General features: G+C 41.0%; 1 protein-coding gene across 1 annotated transcript in view; it reads right to left on the bottom strand.

Moving 5' to 3' along the window:
* The window catches only part of SLC22A23 (solute carrier family 22 member 23), a 270,373-nt gene that overhangs the window by 203,044 nt on the left and 47,115 nt on the right, over positions 1 to 20,214 (bottom strand). The window contains exons 2-3 of the mRNA XM_007935358.2: positions 10,702 to 10,805; positions 3,944 to 4,098 (exon numbers count right to left, since the gene is read on the bottom strand). Coding sequence (XP_007933549.1) covers positions 3,944 to 4,098; positions 10,702 to 10,805 — 259 coding nt within the window. The remainder of the gene's footprint in view (positions 1 to 3,943; positions 4,099 to 10,701; positions 10,806 to 20,214) is intronic.

Genomic DNA, 20,214 nt, shown 5'->3' with positions numbered 1-20,214 from the left:
GCTCTAAACCAGCATCCACTATACAGTGCTGTTTCTCCAATAGCCGGGATTCACAGGTCCAGGAACCAAGGGGTGGAAACGAGAGTGGTACCACTCACTATTACCCCTAGTGACCCACTCAAAAAATTTTTGCTTCCTGTCCCTGCTAGCCTATGCTCTGCAGGTCTGGAGATCTTAGTCCCAAAGGCAAGAGCACTCCCACCTGGAGACACAATACTGATTGCATTGAACTGGAAATTAAGAATGCCACCCAGCCATTTTGGCTTCCTCATGCCTCTGCATCAACAGACAAAGAAGGGCATTATTGTACTATTTGGTGTGATAGATTCTGATTACCAAGGGGAAATGGGATTGACATTACATAATGAAGGTAAAGAAGAATATGTCTGGAATACAGGAGATTCTTTAGGATGTCTCTTAGTACTACCATGCCCTGTGATTAAAGTCAATGGAAAATTACAGCAACCCAATTCTGATATGACTGCTAATGGCCCAGACCCTTCAGGAATGAAAGTTTGGGTCACCCTATCAGGCAAAGAACCACAACCAGCTGAGGTGCTTGCTGAGGGCAAGGGAAATACAGAATGGGAGGTGGAAGAAAGTAGTTCTGAATATCACCTACAACCACGTGACCAGTTGCAGAAATGAGGACTGTGATTGTTATATTTCTTCACTGCATATGTGCATCAAATATTTTTGTTTCCTTCTGTTATGAACTGTGAAATGTAAATAAGGTTAATGTGTTTCAGTTGTATGTGTGTTAGCATATCGTGTTAGGTGCAAATATGACTTTATAATTGTTCTTATTTAGAGATTATATATGGTTAAGAAGATGTATACAACTGCCAAGTTGACAAGGGGTGGACTATGATAGTTGGAGCTGTGTGTCAACTTGGCTGGACCACAATTCTGTGTGGTTTAAGCAGTTGTGATTTAGGTTGTTCCAATGATGGGATCAGATGTATCTGTTTTGAGCAGTCAATCTATTGAAAGGGAGTTTCCTTAGGGGTGTGGCCTGCTTCCAGTGTATTTATGGACATCCTGGGAAAAGAGACATTCTTCTGTGGATAGGGATTCTGTTGTGTTGCCCAAAACTGTCCATGAATGAACAATCCACCATTTGGCCTGAAGATCTTGGATTTGTCATTTGTTGGAGTCAACAGCCAGTATACTGCCTGCCAACCTTGAGCTCATCAGCCCCTGCAGGAGCATGAGTCTGGAAAAGCCTCCAGCTTGATGTTTGATCCAAGAACTTGGGACTTGCCAGCTTCTATAAGTGTGTGAGCCATTTTCCTAAAATAAATTTCTCTTTCTCCCTCCCTCTCTATATAAGCTTTACTGGTTTTGGTTTTCTAGAGAACTCAATCTAACACACACACACACACACACACACACACACACACACACATATATATATATATATATATATATATATATATATATACTATCTGGTCCTTCACAGAAAAAGTTTGCAGATCCCTGAGTTGTGTGATTCTGTGCCTATCAGATAAAAGCAAAGCAGTTTCTTAGGATATGCATACTCTTTTTATAGCTCTAAATGGAAGCGAATGTAATATAAGGACCTTGTTATATAATTAGACTATAATGGAAAATTCTTAGCATCGTTTTGTACAGTAAACATAGCAATAAATTTCATAAGGCATGATGTCAAAGCACAAGTCAGTCAGTACAAATCTGTGTGGGGCTGAACCAGAGCAGACCTGGTAAAATCTCTCCTGGTCTGGTGTAATTCAGGGACATACTCTGGAGAAAGACTTAGCTATGTGTGCAGTCATCCCTACCCTCTTTCTGTCTCATTGTCATAAATGGCTAATCAATCAAATATTCTTCCCCACTGAGTCTGAGTGTTCTCAAAAGTCTTCTCTGAGTTCTCTGGCATTCTCAGTCAATCATTAGCAGTTGGCATGCAAGATAAAAATGATTTTTGCTTTAAGGCAATTTTCCATCAATATTCCCTGAGTTTGATAAACACTGGGGTTGTAATATGGACGTTCTCTTCTCTGCTCAGTTTTTGAAGCATAGCTATTCTGTTCCCAAGCACAGAGCTGTGTGCATTTGTGGCCACCTGGGTATAAGACTAGACCAGCATGCTATCATGAGAAGGGAGGGAGCTTCCAAAGACTATGCCAAGGATAAGATCCCAATCATGCTTTCACATGTGTGGGCCAAGAGAGTGCCTAAGAGCAGGGCCAACAATTCCCTCCAGATAAGAAGTTAGAGCCTGCTCCTTTGCACAGACCAACTACCATTTTGTCTGGAGCCATTATCCAGCTCAAGACTCAAGTGATTTGTTTAAAGAAAGAAGCCCAGAACACCCATCACCAAACCTACTAACCGTGAGCCGTAACCCACTAACCCCCTTAAGAGGTAAAATCAAACCAAACTCACTGTCATTGAGTCAATTCTGATTCACAGTGATCTCCACTGGGTTTCCAAAGCTGTAAATCTTTATAGAAACAAATTGCCTCATCTTTCTTCCATGGAGTGGCTGGTGGGTTTGAACCACTGACCTTTTGGTGAGTAGCCACATGCCTTAACCACTATACTACCATAGTTCCTTTTCCCTTAAGAGGTAAGGCTTCCAAAATACATGCTAATAAACTGGAAAAGATAATTTCTAAGAAACTACAATTCAGCTATTAGAGGAGGGTAACAAAAACACCAACTTTGGATTTAGAACTATGCACCTGTAAACCTTTTCCATGGCCACTCCTCCTTATGTCTAGAAAAGCATGCCAAAACTTGATTATATTTCTATTCTCTACAGCAGAGGAACAAAACTTCAGGTTACCTAAAAGTGTTATCAAGTCTTTAACATGCAAATTTAAAAGAACTACAACTATCTTTATCTCACCCAGTGAAAATTGTTATTTCAACTATAAATGACCCCTATCCATGTCATCAAAGGATAAGAAAAGACAAAACAGATCATAAATTATCTTACATGACTCTTAACCGATCTTTCCACAGGTGATTAACAAGTACAAAACTAGTAAATAAAGCCTTCACATCTTCAGCCCTCCTCCTCCTTTTAGGTTTGTGGTTTTGCTCTGGAAAACACCAGCTACAAAGAAGTGAGAGAGTCATACTGACACAGGAGTTAATATGGCCAATAACATGACTGAATGATAGAGGGGATTTTTGTTACCCAAAAAGGGCAACTACTAACAAATCTTGCCATTTTCTCTTCTAGTACCAACACTTAGGGTTCAAGTTCAGACCATCCAAGTCCACATTTGTTCATGAGAATGTGGAACACTTAGATTCTGTATAGCCTTAGAGAAGAAAAGAAGATAAAATCTTAAAGAGTCAATCAAAAAATTAAGTCCAGACCCCAAGGTAACAAGTCCCTCTTTCTTGTGCTCTCAGGTAACTAAGGACAGGGACACCCAATTATAAACTGGATTTGGAAATGCACACAAGGCCAAGGCAGAAAATTCAAGAGAAAAGCAAAAGTCTCTCCCTACCAGCTAGGGGTTGGTCCCCACCTCATCAAGCAATTATGCAGACCTCCATGGCTTTTAGTATGAACTGAGTCCCAGCTGGAGATCAGAATAGAGTGAATGCTGAGTAAGACTACCTGAGGAAACTCTTCACAACCAAAACCAAACCTAACTCACTGCTGTCCAGTTGGATTTGACTCATAGCGACCCCTCCTTGGGTTTCCGAGGTGGTATCTCTATGGAAGTAGTCACTCAGTCTTCTTTCTGAGGAGCGGCTGGTGGGTTTGAACTGGCAGCCTTCTAGTTAGCAGTCAAATGCTTTAGGCACTATGCTAGCAACCATTGAAGCCATTTAAGTTTGTGCCTCCAAAAGATTCCCATCCCAAACAACCAGAATGCACAGCACCTTTCCCAGAATCTTGTAAGCAAAAATACTTTTTCTGTTGTTTTCAAGAGTACGTACACATTTTTCTACTTACGTAATGCATACAATGTGAGAATTATTCCAGCCAGGCAGAATCCTTCAAAGAACCTGAGTGTGCTGAACATTGTCACATTCACTGACAGTGCCACGGTCAGTCCAAAGATCAGAATGAAGATGATGGAAAACAGCAGCACAGGCCGACGGCCGACCCTGTGTGTGGAGAGGGAAACAATTAGGAATCACTGTTAAACAAACGGTGACGCTAGATGCTGAAACCTAGTATCTAGCAGGTGCTCAGTCTAAGCTGAATGAGTACTAGACTAGAATTCTTCATACCATTTAGCTTCACTTCAGTAGATTACAGAATACTATTGGTAGAAAGTATCTCAGGAAAGTTAGTTCAACCTTTCATTTTATAGATTGTAAACAGATATCAAATGGCAACTATTGGGTAAGAGAATTGAGACATGCTGAATCTACTTCTTTTACAGAGTCAACGACTATAAGAATCATTTTACCTTTCCTCCCTATTTTAGAAATTACTTCTGAGTATATACAGAGATTATTCAAGGCAAGATTAACAAAACTAACAATAACGCCTCAAATTTAAATCTTGACACACCCAGCATAAAATGCCTTGAGTAATAACTGACCTTTGGAATTGGCTCAAAAGTCAACACAGGCCCTAAGTGAAACGGCTTTATTTCCTCTCTCTGGGTTGTTAACTAAGTCAGGTCTCTGGTCTCACACAGCTTATCAGAACTGAACCAGGGTCAAGCCAGTTGCCAATTTGTTTCAACTATAACATGACCAGAGGTAATTTTTAAGGGTTTACAAACTAAATTAAGATAGGTGGAACTCTTATCAGTATAGACCTGAAAGTCTACTAAGAGTGAAGCAAAAAGAGTACCTTCCATGGTATTTTTGGAAAGGCTGACTGATCACGAAGTTGGCAAGTATGATATCTGCAACCATTAGTGGGCAATGTGCTTCTCAGCGTGGCTAGGAGGACAGGAAAGGTGGATCCTGGGAGCAGGACAGGCACTAGTCCTCCACCCTTCCATGTTAACCTTCCACCTTTTCCTTCATCAACTCATTAAAAAGGAAATCCTCCATCTAACCAGGCAGGTTAGTCTAAGTTAATGTAAAACAACCAGCTTAGACCCAAAGGGAGAGTTCTAGAGAAACCGGGGCTGTTACATCTATATGCTAGAGGTTTTGAAAAAGAGAAAAAAATCTAGGTCTGGTATGCCGAACACCACTTGGGTAGCTGAATGGCTTGACCTGTACCAGACTTATTTATGACAAGGCATCTACATAAAAGTAGAATGTCCAGAAAAGGGCAACACAGAGAAACAGGATGTAGATTTGTGGTTGCCTAGAGCTGGGATAGGAATGCGGAGTGACTGTAAATGGGGTCCTTTTTAGGGTATGGAGATGTCCTAAAATTAGACTGTGGTGATGGTATATACTCTGTGAAAACATTAAAATTCAGTGAATTGTGCACTTCAAAAAGGCAAATTTTATATTACATTAATTCTCTCTCAATAAACCAACCCACCAGCCACTCCTTGGAAGGAAAATGGGGCAATCTACTTCCATAGTGATACTGCCTCGGAAGCTAAGGGAGGGATCACTATGAGTCCGGTCCAATGCCACGGCACATAACAACAACAACAACAAACCTACTAAAAAACATTATCCAATAATGCATGGCCTTGTCTTATGAAGATGGGTGTAATTTTAAGAAAATTCTAAGAGGAACTTATAGGATAGAATTGCATTCAGAATTTTAGGGTACTCAATGGCAGTCCACCACTTGACTGTCAGTTTGTCATACTGTGGTGGCTTGCATGTCGCTGAGAGGTTGGAGGCTATGCCACCAGTATTTCAAGTACCAGCAGGGTTACCCATGGTGACAGGTTTCAGTGGAGCTTCCCGACTGAAACAGGAAAGAAAGACAGGACCACTCACTTCTGAAAAAACTGGCCACTGAAAACCTTATGAATAGCAATGAAACAGTACCTGACATATTACTGGAAAACTTTAGCCCAGGCAGTCTTTCATTCTGTTATACACAGGGTTGCTATGAGTCAGAGCTGACTTGAGGGCACCTAACAACAACAATGGCAATGGGTTGAATTTTAGAACTATCTTCTTTAAGAGCCCTGGTGGTGAAGTGGTTAAATGTTCAGCTGCTAACCAAAAGGTTGGTGGTCTGTATCCACCAGCCACTCTGCAGGAGAAAGATGGAGCAGTCTCCTTCTATCAAGATTCACAGACTCGGAAATCCTCTGAGAGCAGTTCTACCTTGTTCTATAGGGTCACTATGAGTTGGAATTGACTGAGTGGCAACAGGTATTTTGGTAATCATCCTCATTCACTTCAGTTCAGTGAAATGAGTTCAAGGTTATGAGTTCAACATCACTGTGAGTCACTTATCTTATCTAAGAGATTTTGTCCATTACTTCCCTTCATCAGTGCCAGAGTCACTAAGCCCATTTATGGAAAGGCTGTATAGATGATTTTGTCCAAACCCAATTCATTAACAAATTAAAATTAAAATTATAGCTTAGTTGGTTTCCTAAAATGAAGGGGAACAAGCATTCACAAAAATCTAACATACCCAGGTGTAGAAATTATTAAATTGGCAAATGTTTTGTTGCATAGATTTTTACCACAACTGAGAAACAAAACCTGATGTATCCATTTCTGTCTCTACAAACTTTACTTCCCATGTCTGTAAAAGGGACAAGTGTCCCACTTCTCAGCACTGGTCAGATCACTAGGTGGTGTTGGTTACAGCACAAGGTCCTGCACAAAGTGAAGAGTGACATCCATGCTTTAGCTCCTGTCATTATAATTATCTTCTTGCATTCCCATATGCTCTGCAGAAAAGATCTCTGATTTATTTTATTTTTAATTTGTGGGAACTATTTTAAATCTTTCTCCCAAATGATTAAAACAGTAAGTAAATACTGCCATTAAAAATGGTGAAGTAAACATGTTCTTTGAAGTCAGAGTGTCCTGCTTTTGAACCCAGGCTCACCCTTCAAGAACTATGTGATCTTGCAAAAGGCCAGGCTTGTTCAAGTGAGCTACATTTTTTCTTACATAAAGGCCAGTTCATGCCTACCTAACAGAGTGGTTGTCAAGTAAGTATGTGCAACTGACTCAGCATCATTCAGTAATGTCAGTCACTACCATCTGAGTTCTAGTGTGAACTGGTTCCCAAGAGCCAGTCATCAGAGATGTATTGGTCATCAGAGATTGCATTTCTAAATCTGGCAAACAGAGGACTTTATCAATTAGGATCTGTGGTAGGCACAATAATGGTCCCCAAAGATAACTATGTCCTAACCCTTGGAGCCTATGAATATGCTACCTGACATGGCAAAGAGACTATAAATGTGATTAAGGTCAAGGACTTTTGTTGAAGAGACAATCCAAGTGAGTCCAATCTAATCACATGAATCTCTAAAAATGGAGAAACTTTCCTAGCTGCAGGGAACCAAAGACACGGCAGCATGACTAGGACCTGACCCACTGTTGCTGGTTTTGGAGTTGGAAGAAAGGGGCAACGAGCCTAGGAATATCAGTGGCCTCTAGAAGCTAGAAAAGGCAAAGAAACAGATTCTCCCCTACAACTTTCAGAAAGGACCACAGCTTTGTGGATGCCTTGACTTTAGCCCAGAGACCAGCACTGGATTTCTAAACTACAGAACTATAAATTCTATCACTTAAGCCACTATGTTTGTGACAATTGTCACAGCAGCTTAAGAATACTAATACAGGATCTCAACAGGAAACAGATGTCCCACTGAAATTAGGTAACTTGAGGAGATGTTAATAAGGAGATTATTTACAAAAGAGTGAAGGAGATGTAAGAAAAACCACAAGGGTGGTGTAATACTGGGGAGCTGTTCACACCACGGAACCTGGGAAAAGGGATTGTTCTGAAACCGAGAGTGTCACTGTGTGGAAAGGGCTATCTGACAGGAGGTAGCCAGCCCTGAAGACTCACACAGTCAAAGCTGGAGATGAAAATGCCCTGGCCTCACACTCCTGTCTCCCTCAAGTCTCCAGCACAGGTTCCTTACTTGGCAACATCAACCAGGTCCCAGAGGGCAGGATCCTAAGTAGCCCATAGAGGGCAGGGTCCAGGATCACAGAGGGTCAGAAGGACTAAGAAGACACCTAGACAGATCAGTGCAGGGCACCTAGCAAGAAACAACGGACAGGGAGGGCTCACCCAACAAAGCCATGGCTGGGCCATCATCTCTCGTAAATCTAAACTAGTGTATTAAATAAACACACAAACTTCTCGCCACAACCAAAGTATGGGTTGAAAACCTAACAAAAGAAAAGTATATTATTCACAATTCTGTTATATGCTAATTATGGTCTTTGGAAGGTTACTTTATGATCTTCGCAAATGAACAATGATACTTCCTAGGTATCATGAGACAGGTGACCACAGTGGTGAAATCTAGAACTTTGTTTATGTGTGTGTATGTCCTTTTAAGCAATGCTCTAGCAGGAAGTAAAACACCAAAATACAGGTTGGAAAACACTACACTTTTCCAATTGAAACCAAGAGGCCCACCCAAATTTTCAGCCATAACACAAAACAGCCTGTTTTTGACTCCCTGAAACACCTATCCCTCACCCTGCGCATGGAGCCTTGGGGAAAATGACTCAAGAAATGGGTGTGCAATGTCAGACTTCTGGTTATGCACAAAGTAAGACCTCAAACTCTTTTGTCTCTTATCCTGTTGTGTGATGTATGATTGAGGATGGCCAAACAGGATATGCAAGAAGTAAGAAACTGCAGAAACAACTTCTAAACGTTTAAAACTCTTGTCAACTATCTGATTCAAAAATGGAAATAAATATATACTTTCCCTACAGAATCATTTACTTTTTTGAATTCAGGAATAATCTAAAGGAGCTCTGGTGGTGTAGTGGTTAAAGCATTCGGCTGCAAATCAGAAGGTCAGAAACCTACCAGCTGCTCCATGGGAGAAAGATGAGGCAGTCTGCTTCTGTGGAGATTTACGGGCTTGGAAACCCTATGGTGGCCGTTCTACTCTGTCCTGGAGGGTCACTAAGAGTCAGAATCAATTCGATGATGATGGCAGTAGGTTTAGGAATAATCTGCCTAACCTATTTCAATTCAGATTTCTGAGAAACCAACATCCTGGTGGTTAAAACATTGGGATTAGAACATCTTTTATACCAGTAAAACACCCACTGAAGACCTAGGCACTCAAGTATTTGGTTATAAAAAACCTACAGTCCCACCCACAGAACCCAGGGGCTGGGGTCTGGCCTCCAGGGGTAAGTGAAAGCTCCTTTGTTACTGCCTGCAGGGAATGTGTTCAGAAAAAGTCTTATAAATGATGATTAAGCAAATTCTGGACTCACTGGAAATCATATTAGTGTTAGCACAAGAAACTCCCAAATGCACACTAGCTTTTGATGAGAAATTCCCTCAACTTTAAAGTGGTCTAAAAATCCCTCCAGTTCCCTTTGCTTCACCTCAAGGTTCTCTGGGGTTCCTCAGCCAGTGTTCCCAGTTAGCCGGGGTTTAGAAGCATTACAAACTATAAGAGTAAGGGGTTTGCTCTATATTACCCTTCTCCCTTATGATGTCATTGGGCCCAAGATGTCCTTACACACAAAAACATTCCTTTAATGATAAAATAATTTAAAGGAAGGGGTACAGTTACAACTTGCTTTCTCCTTTTGCAGTTCTATCATGCTGCTTGCCCAGGCAAGGCCTCCTTTACTGTTCTTATCACCACAGAAAACAATCACCAAGGCCTTAAATAAAAGTTTTAAGGCATATTGATTAAGAGAAAGCTCTGGAGCCATGTGGCTTAGTTTCAAATCATGGCTCTTCAACTTAAAAGATGAGTGAACTTGGGGATTTTACTTAACCTTCTGTGATTCAGTTTTTCAGCTATAAAACAGAAGTAATAATAGTACCTACCTCATAGGGTGTTGTGAAAATGGAGTATCTTAATGTGGTAAAACCTTAGCACATGCCTGGCACACAGTGTTCATTCAATAAGTGTCAGCTACTATATTGTTGTCATTATCATCATTATTATCACTGTTACCATCTTCCCCTCCCCAATCTCATCACTCGATCCTGTACCACACACTCTGATCCCAGCATTTGGACCTCCTCTCAAACCCAAACAACCCATTTTCATTCTCATCTCTACCATCCTTCCCACCTACAATGTCCATTAACCAGACATTGTCCTTTTTTAAGGACCCAGTCCATAGACCTTCCAAACCCATCTCTTGGCCAATCTAGAGCCAGGACTACCCTTCTCTAAAGTTTGGGTAACTCGTGAGGTATAAGTAGTCACTGCCTGACCCTTTCACCCATTTAGGGGGTGAAGACATCTTTAGCTCCTCCTCCCTTCACCCTCCTCCAAAGAACAGAAACCATCTTTGCATGCATCTTTTACACCTATCCCAGAGCCCAGCCCATATAGTCCCACACTCCAGTCCTTCCTGGCTAAACAATGAATGTCTTTAGTAAATGGGCATGCGGGGGAAGGTCAGCTAGATCCTAGCAGCTATAAATGGCAGTGAACTTAAATTGTCACTTCAAGACATTATTTTTCTTGCATTGGCCAAATTCGTCTAGTTCTGAACTCTCCATATGACAACTTCAGCGTTTTGCTCTGACACCAAAAACAGGGCCAAGGCCCAGTCCTTTCTGCTAACACTGCCTTTTAGCCAGCAAAGGTGCTGCGGATTCCTGAGGTTAGTGCAGCGCCCATTGGTACTCACCAGTCAGCAATGCATCCAGTTATTAGGTAGCCAAAGATTAATCCAACCAGTAAGGAGAACTTAGCGATATGGACCTTCCAGGCATTATCACACACAAGATCCCACTAGAGAGGGGCAAATAGAAAATAAATCAGAGAGAAACATTCACAGATGCTATTTGTAGTCAATCACAGGACAATACAATAACCTCTTCAATGATTTAGACACTTTTCAGCTCAGGTTACATATATCATTAAGAGCCTCTTAAATGTTTTTGAAAATCCAACAAAGTGAACTGTAATTTGCTCACAAATGAAATGTGAGTTTACTCCTGGATGATTATAAAAATCTAACAGGAACAATGCAAGAGGCCTAAGGAACAGGTTTCGAAGTCCTAACTGCAAAGGCAATGTAAACCGAGGGACAAAACAAAACAAAAAACAAACGTACTGCCATCAAGTCAGATCTGACTCATAGTGACCCCCTCCTTGGGTTTCCAAGGTGGTATCCCTACAGAAGTAGATTGCCCAACCTTCCTTCTGAGGAGTGGCTGATGGGTTTGAACCACCAGCCTTCTGGTTAGCAGTCAAATGCCTTAGGCACTATGCCACCAGAACTCCTAAACCGAGAGACAAGGGAGTTCTAAATAGACCAAGGGCCCTGCTCACCAGCCTCAACTGCTCAGCCAGCAATGCTGCTTCCAATAGCCCAGAGCTGGAAGGCCCTGCCAACAATTTGCACAGAATACCATAATAACATGAGAAAATTAAAGTAACTTTTGTATTCTTATCTAAAAAAACTCCCCAAAATTTGTAAGTAATCTTCAAATAAAGACTCTCAAGAGTCAATAGTGATGCAGAAATTCGATTTTAACTAACCATCCTTATTTTTCCCTTGTAAATATGCCTGTGTTTGCCTATATTCCATGTTAAAAAACTATCTGCTCTACCAATCAAGTAATAGACAAAACTTTTAGACTATATTCACTATTAAGTCTTACCACTTTTAAAAAATAGGAAAAGAACCCTCCCTCCTGATTTTTCTTTTCTCCATTTGGATAAGCAGAAGGGAAATCCATTTGCTCCCTACAGTGGCATGTGTCCTTGTGAGACTCGGATCCACTATAGCTTCTATCAGGCCTTCGGGGAATACATGGGAACACATGATAACACAAGAACACATGGGGAACATACAAAAACATATGGAGAACACAAGGGGAATACAGGAGGACACATGGAAACATACAGAAAACAGGGGAACACACAAGGAAACATACGGGAACACAGGGGAATATATGGAAACATGAGAACACATGGGGGAGACATGGAAACATATAACAGCACATGAAAACACATGGAGAACACACAGGGAATGCTGGGGAAGACATGGAAATATATAGAAACATATGGGAACACACAGGAAACATGGGGGATTGTATGGGAACATATGGGAGCACACAAGAACACAGGGGGACACACACACTCTGCTGAGGAAGGCCTTGCAGCAGCAATCTCCACACCCCTGCTTTTTCAAGGCTTTGCACCCACCATAAGTGGTACAGATGTAACCATCTGGTAGAACCAAGTAGGTATAACTTCCAGTTCTGGGCTTTTATCTCTAGGTTGGTGTAGATAGAGTGGTGGAGGAGGAGAAGGATGCTGGAAAGTACAATGAGGAAGGGATGACAGTCAGAAAAGGAAGAGGTCTGGAAGCAGAAACAGGATTTGCAGGGAGGAGAGAGGGGTCACTGGGCTGAGACTGATCTTGGGTCTGTCTTGTTAGATATCTCCCTCTCCATCCTGTATCAGTCTATCTTGAGACCAGGATCTGCTTCCAAACTTTAGGAAAATCTCATGGAGCCCCCTTGGACCCCAAAGGTTTGAGCCCCTGCTTTAGGAGACTTTAGAAAAACTGAGGATTTGTATCACTAGTTACAGAATACTGCCCTTGGTCTAGACAAATCACTCCCTTTCTTCCTTTGCACTCCTTAAGAAGCCACTTGCTGGCTAATGCCCCCAAAGGAGGATCAATGTCCAGAGACCTGAGAGAACAACTTATTGCTCTCTACCCATCTGCTTCCAGAGTTGTGTGAACACTAAGCTCAGGAAGAAAGGGGATATAAACACAGACTACACAAGGGCCTTGTCCACAAAGGGTGGTATCTTAGCTATCAAGTGCTGCTGTAACAGAAATAGCACAAGTGGATGACTTTAACAAACAGAAATTTATTTCCTCACAGTTTAAGAGGCTAGAAGGCTGAATTCAGGGTGCTGGCTCTAGGAGAAGGCTTTTTCTCTCTGTTGGTGCTGGAAGAAGGTCCTTGTCTCTACTGTGTTTCTGCTCCTGGGTAATCTTCATGTGGCCTGGCATCTTGCCTCCCATCTCTGCTTGCTAGCTTGTGTTTAATCTCTTTTATATCTCAAAAAAGACTGGCTCAAGATGTACCTTACTCTAATCCTGTCTCATTAACATAGCAAAAAAACCCATTCCCAAATAGGATTATAATCACAGGCATAAAATGTTTAGGATTTACAGCACATTTTGGGGGCACACAGTCAAATCTATAACATTCCACCATTTGGTCCCCCAAAATTCATGTCCTTGCCATATACAAAACACATTTACCTCATCACATCAACCCAAAAGTCTCAAATCAACTCCAAGTCTAAAATCTCATCTTCTGAAACATCTAAATCAAATATGGGTGAGACTTTCAGGGTATTCCATCCTGGAGCAAAATTCCTCTTCATGTATGGAATTGTGATATCTAGACTACAAATTATCTGTTTCCAAAATACAATGGTGGAACAGGCACAAGATAGACATTTCCATTACAAATGGGAGAAATTGGACGAAAAGAAGGAATAACAGGCAATAAAACCAAAAACCAAATCACTGCTCTTGAGTCAAATCTGACCCATAACAACACCTCCTTGGGTTTACAAGGCATTATCTCTATGGAAGTAGAGTGCCCAATCTTCCTTCTGAGGAGTGGCTGGTGGATTTGAACCACCAGCCTTCTGCTTGGCAATCAAGTGTTTTAGGCACTACGCTACCAGAGCTCCTAACAGGCAATAAGCAAGTCCAAACTCCAGAACACATTATATTACCCCTCATGGCTTGAAAATAATCCTCTGCTCTCTGAGACTATCTAGGCAATGGTCCTACCATTAGATTCTAGATGCTGGGTACATCTTCTGGATTCCGATAGGAGACCCCTTAGCCCTGGGCTTCAGCTCCACCTTCTAGACTCACTGGGATGGCAACTCTGCTCCTCTGGCTTTAGGTGGCCCCATTCTCCTAGTCTATCTGAGTGGCAATATTATGCCCTTAGCCCTGACAGGCCCTGTTCTTCTACCCCTTGGGTATGGTAGCCCCACCCCCTCAGCTTTGGGTGCCAGTTCTACCCTCCTGGTACACCTTAATGGTAGCTCCACACTCTGGAAAAGATCTGACTTTGGAACCAAGGAGGGTATGTCCACACTTTGAGATCTAGGAGACTGTAGCCCCACCTTTTGAAACCAAGAAGGTCCTGCTTCCCAGGTTCCCTCCAACAGTTCTGCTGATTTCCAATCTGCTCCAGGGATGGCCCTTTTCTTTTCTTGGAGGAAACAGATGTAGCTCCTTTGGCCTGTTTCCTGCCTGTAGAATTTCAACAGGCAGACCACTTTCTTTCTTTTTGTTCTTTCTCTGTCCCCTTCAGTCTAAATTGATAGGTTTTCTGCTGTGGTTAGCTGGTTAAATCCATCAGTCGCAGCTTAATCTCTTTAATAAAAGATTGTGTAGCCATGCCCTTGGTGAAAATTCCAAGGCACATGTCCTTAGTTTGTACAATGGAATTTTTCAAATCTTTAAGTTTTGTTTTTATTTTACACAGTTCATTTTTAAGTCCATCTCTTTCCTTTCACATTTTGCTATAAAAAGCGAGGAGAAACCATGTAGCCCCTTTAAGATCTTGCTTAGAAATCTTCTCAGCCAGATATTCAAGTTCATCCCTTGCAAGTTCTACCTTGCACTGAACATTTTAATGTAATTCAGACAAGTTCTTTGCCATTGCATAATAAGCATCACCCTCCATCCATTGTCCAATTATGTTTTCATCACTTTCTTTTAAAGCCTCACCAGAAGCATATTTAACATCCACATCTCTAGCAATATTCTGTTGCTGGTGCCATATGCATTCTCTAAGATAATGGACACTTTCCCTATATCTCCATAAGCTGTCCTCACATCCTTCTTAGCCCTCACCAAAATTGCTTTTGACATCCATAATTCTACCAACAGTCTCTTCAAAGTAAATGAGGCGTTTACTATTAAAAACCAAAAAACCCAGTGCCATCAAGTCAATTCCAACTCACAGTGACCCCCATAGTGTTTCTACAGCTGTGAATCTTTATAGAAGCAGTCTGCCTCATTTTTCTCTCACAGAGTGGCTAGCTGGTTCAAACTGCTGACCTTTCAGTTAGCAACTGAATGCCTTAATCACAGCAGCTCCAGAGCTTCTTAGGCTTTTACTATTAGGCACCTTAATACTCTTCCAGACTCCATCCATTACCCAATTCCAAAACTGCTTCCACATTTTAGATATTTGTTAGAGCAGCACTCCAATATCAGTACTAAATTCTGTCTTATTTCTCTAGCGGTGCTATAACAGAAATACCACATGTGAATGTGTAATGGTTAAGTTTGGCTGGACCATGATTCTCAGTTGTTTGGTAGTTACAATAGCCTGGCAGTTATATAATGATGTAGTCATCCTCATGATGAGATTTGATATAACATAATCACCTCCATGATGAGATTTGCTATGAGCAGCCAATCAAATGAAAGAGAGTTTCCTTGGGGGTATAGCCTGAATCCAATATATATGGATGTTCTGATAAAGCTCTCTGGCTTTTTGCTTGCTCTGGATCCTGCATCTGGTTCACCATCACTGACCTCTGGTTCTCTGGACTTGAGCCAGTGCTCTACATATTGCCTACCAATTTTGGAATTACTTAGCCTCTGCAGCCTGTGATCCAGCAACCTGCCATCTTACCTGCTGATCTTGGATTCATCAGTCTTCATAGCCAGCAGCCTACCATATGACCTGCTGATCTTGGGTTCATCAGCCCCTGTAGCTACATGAGTCAGGAGAAGCCTGACTTGCCAGACTCTATAACTGCATCAGCCATTTCCTTGAGATAAATCTCTCTCTCTCTCTCTGTCTCTCTCTATATATATACATACACACACATATATAAGCTTTATTGTTTTGTTTCTTTAGAGAATTCAACATAACACACATTGGCTTTAACAAACATAAGTTTATTTTCTCATTGTTTAGGAGGCTAGAAGTCTGCATTCAGGGTGCTGGCCCTAGGGGAAAGCTTTCTCTCTCTGTTGGTTCTGGAATAAGGTCCTTGTCTCTTCTGAGATTTTGCTCCTGGACAATCAATCTTCATGTGGCCTGGCATCTTTCTTCCCATCTCTGTTTGCTAGCTTGCATTTAACCTCTTTTATATTTCAAAAGAGATTGACTAGAGGTATATCCTATACTAATCCTGTCTCATTTACATAACTAAGACAACCAATTCCCAAATAGGATTATATACACAGGCACAGAGGTTAGGATTTACAACACATATTTCAGGGAGGATACAGTTCAATTCATAACAGATGGTTTGGGATTTGTTGTTGCTGAGGTTTATTCACCAGTTTGCAGGGTGTTGGGGGTCACAAGTATTTGCACAGAATCTTATTAAGAGTTCAGATAAAGCAGTTCCTTAGGGGTTAGCTTCCCTCTATGTCTATTCTAGTCGTCCTCAAAAGGAGCTCCAGGGATCAGCTGTATCAACATTACCCGGGAACTGGATGGAGATCAAAGAACTGATGGTTATGAAGGAAAAAGTCCTAGCTTCACTGAAGGAATTGGTGAAAAAAAGGCTCCAGGAATTAATGGAATACCCACTAAGATGTTTCAACAAATAATGTAGCATTAGAGGTGCTCACTCGTTCATGCCAAGAGATTTGGAAGACAGCTACATGGCCAACTGACTGGAAGAAATGCATATTTGTACCCATTCCAAAGAAAGGTGATCCAACAGAATGTGAAAAGTATCAAACAATATCATTAATAACATGGAAGTAACACATGGAAGTAAAATTCTGCTGAAGATAATTCAAAAATGGTTGCAGCAATACATACAGCAGGAACTTCCAGAAATTCAAGCCAGATTTAGAAGAGAATATGGAACAAATGATACCATTGCTGGTGTCAGATGGATCTTGGCTAAAAGCAAAGAATATTAAAGATGTTTACCTGTGTTATTGATTTTGCAAAGGCATTTGACTGTGCTTATCACAACAAAATACCGATAACATTGCAATGAATGGAATCCCAGAGCACTTGATTATGCTCATTAGGAACTTGTACATAAAACAAGAACAGTCATTTGTACAGAAAAAGGGGATACTGAATGGTTTAAAATCAAGAAAGGTATGCGTCAGGGTTGTATCCTTTCACCATACTTATTCAATCTGTATGCTGAGCAAATAATCAAAGAAGCTGGATTATATGAAGAAGAACGTAGCATCAGGATTGGAGGAAGACTCATTAACAACCAGCAATATGCAGATAACACAACTTGTCTGTCAGTTTGTTGTACTTTAGTGACTTGTGTGTTACCATGAAGTTGAAAGCTATTCCACTGGTATTTCAAATACCAACAGGGTCACCCATGGTGGACAGATTTCAGAGGAGCTTCCAGACTAAGACTCAGAAGGAAGAGGCCATCCACTTCTCAAAGAATTGGCCAGTGAAAACCTTATGCACAGCAGTGAAACACTGTCTGATATATTATTGGAAAACTTTACGAATAGCCTTGAAACACTGTCCGATATAGTGCGGAAGATGAGCCCCTCAGGTTGGAAGGCACTCACAATATGATGGGATGAGCTGCATTGTCAAAGTATAGTCAACCTTAAAGATGGGGATGGAGTAAAGCTTTTGGGACCCCCATTTGCTGATGGGGTACCACTCAAAATGGGAAGAAGCAGCTGCAAACATCCATTAATAATCAGAATGTAGATTGTATGAAGTATGAATGTAGGAAAATTGGAAGTTGCAAAAAATGAAATGAAATGCATACAGATTGATATCCTAGGCATAATTGCTGTTGTTGTTATGTGCTGTTGAGTCAGACCCAACTCATAGCGACCCCTCCTTAGGTTTCCGAGGTGGTATCACTACAGAGGTAGATTGTCCAAACTTTCTTCCAAGGAGTGGCTGGTGGGAACTTCCAAGGAGTTCTAGTTAGCAGTGAGCTGAAACAGACTGGTATTGGCGTTTGTGAATCAGGCACCTGTGTGATCTATTACAACAAGAATTACAAATTGAAGAGGAATGGTGTGGCATTCATTGTCATAAAGACTGTTTCAGGATCTATCCTGAAGTAATTCTGTCAATGATAGTATAATATCCATATGCCTACTAGGAAGACCAGTTAGTACTACTATTATTCAAATTTATGCACCACCCACTAAAGCCAAAGACAAGAAAATTGAAGATTTTTACCAACTTCTGCAGTCTGAAATTGACCAAACATGCAATCAAGAGGTATTGATAATTACTGGTAATTTGAATGTGGAAGTTGAAAACAAAGAAGAATCACCAGTATATATAGTATAATAGAAATTTGTTAGATCAATGACTTATTCATTGCAAATACCTTTTTTCAATAACATAAATGGCAGGTATACATGTGGACCTCATGAGATGGAATACACAGGAATCAAGTTGGCTACATCTGTAGAAAGACGTGATGGAGAAGCTCAATATCTTCAGCTAAAACAAGGCCAGGAGCTGACTGTCGAAGAGACAATCAATTGCTCATATGCAAGTTGAAGTTGAAGTTGAAGACAATTAAGGCCATGAAAGCAAAAATACGATCTTGATTATATTCCTCCTGAATTTAGAAACCACTTGAAAAATAGATTTGATGCATTGAACATCAATGACCGAAAACCAGATGAAATCATTGTATGATATCAAGAACATTATACATGAAGAAAGTAAAAGGTCATTAAAAAAACAGGAAAGGAAGAAAAGACCAAAATGGATGTCAGAAGAGACTCTGAAACTTGTTCTTGAATGGAGAGTAGCTAAAGCAGATGAAAGAAATGATTACATAAAAGAGATGACCAGAAGATTTCAAAGAGCTGCTCAAGAAGACAAAGTCAACTACTATAATAAATGTGCAAAGACCTGGAATTAGAAAACCAAAAGGGAAGAACATGCTCAGCATTTCTCAAGCAGAAAGAACTGAAGAAAAAATTCAAGCCTTGAGTTGCAATATTGAAAGATTCGATGGGCAAAATACTGAATGATGCAGGAACTGTCAAAGAAGATGGAAGGAATACATAAAGCCACTGTACCAAAAAGAATTGGCAGATGTTCAAACATTTCAGGAGATGGCATATGATCAAAAACCAATGGTATTGAAGGAAGAAGTCCAAGCTGCACTGAAGGAATTGGCAAAAAAAAAAAAAAAAGGCTCTAGGAATTGACGGAAGACCTCACTGAGATGTTTCAACAAATAGATGCCATGCTGGAGCCACTTACTCATCTATACCAAGAAATTTGGAAGACAAGTGCCCGTCCAACTGACTGGAAAAGGCCCATATTTGTAACCATTTCAAAGAAAAGTGATCTAACAGAAGGTGAAAATTATTGAACCACTAATATCACACACAAGTACAATTTTGCTGAAGATATTTAAAAAATAGTTGCGGCAGTACACTGACAGGGAATTTCCAAAAATGCAAGCTGGATTCAGAAGAGGACATGGAACAAGAAATATCATTACTGATGTCAGATGGATCTTGGCTGAAAGCAAAGAATATTAGAAAGATGTTTGTTGTTGCTATTGTTAGGTGCCATCGAGTCATCTCCAACTCACAGCAACCCTATGTACAGCAGAGCAAACACTGCCCCGGTGCTGTGCCAGCTCCATGATCCTTGCTATACCCAAACCCATCTTTGCAGCCACTGTGTCAATCCATCTTGTTGAGGGCCTTCCCCACTTTCGTTGACCCTCCACTTTACCAAGCATTATATCCTTCTCCAGGGAATGGTCCCTTCTGACAACATGACCATAGTAGGTAAGATGACATCTGCCCATTCTCACTTCAAAGGAGCATTCTGACTTCACTTCTTCCAGCACAGATTTGTTAGTTCTTTTAGCAGTCCATAGTACTTTCAGCAATCTTCACCAGCACCACAACTCAAAAGCATCAACTCTTCTTCGGTCTTTCTTATTCATTGTCCAGCTCTCACATGCATATTTGTTGTTGTTGTTATGTGCTGTCGAGTCTGACCCGACTCATAGCAACCCCTCCTTGGGTTTCCGAGGCAGTATCACTACGGAAGTAGATTGCCCTATCTTCCTTCCGAGGAGTGGCTGGTGGATTTGAACCACCAGATTTCTGGTTAACAGTCAAGTGCCGTAGCTACTGTGCTACCAGAGCTTCCTTTTTAGAAGATTGTTGTTGTTA

The sequence above is a fragment of the Orycteropus afer genome, unplaced genomic scaffold (genome assembly GCF_000298275.1).
Source record: "Orycteropus afer afer isolate SDZICR_OR568_19922 unplaced genomic scaffold, OryAfe1.0 scaffold00027, whole genome shotgun sequence".
Taxonomy (NCBI): domain Eukaryota; kingdom Metazoa; phylum Chordata; class Mammalia; order Tubulidentata; family Orycteropodidae; genus Orycteropus; species Orycteropus afer.
Note: the sequence above shows the minus strand (reverse complement) of the source record. Positions and strands in the feature narration are given on the sequence as shown.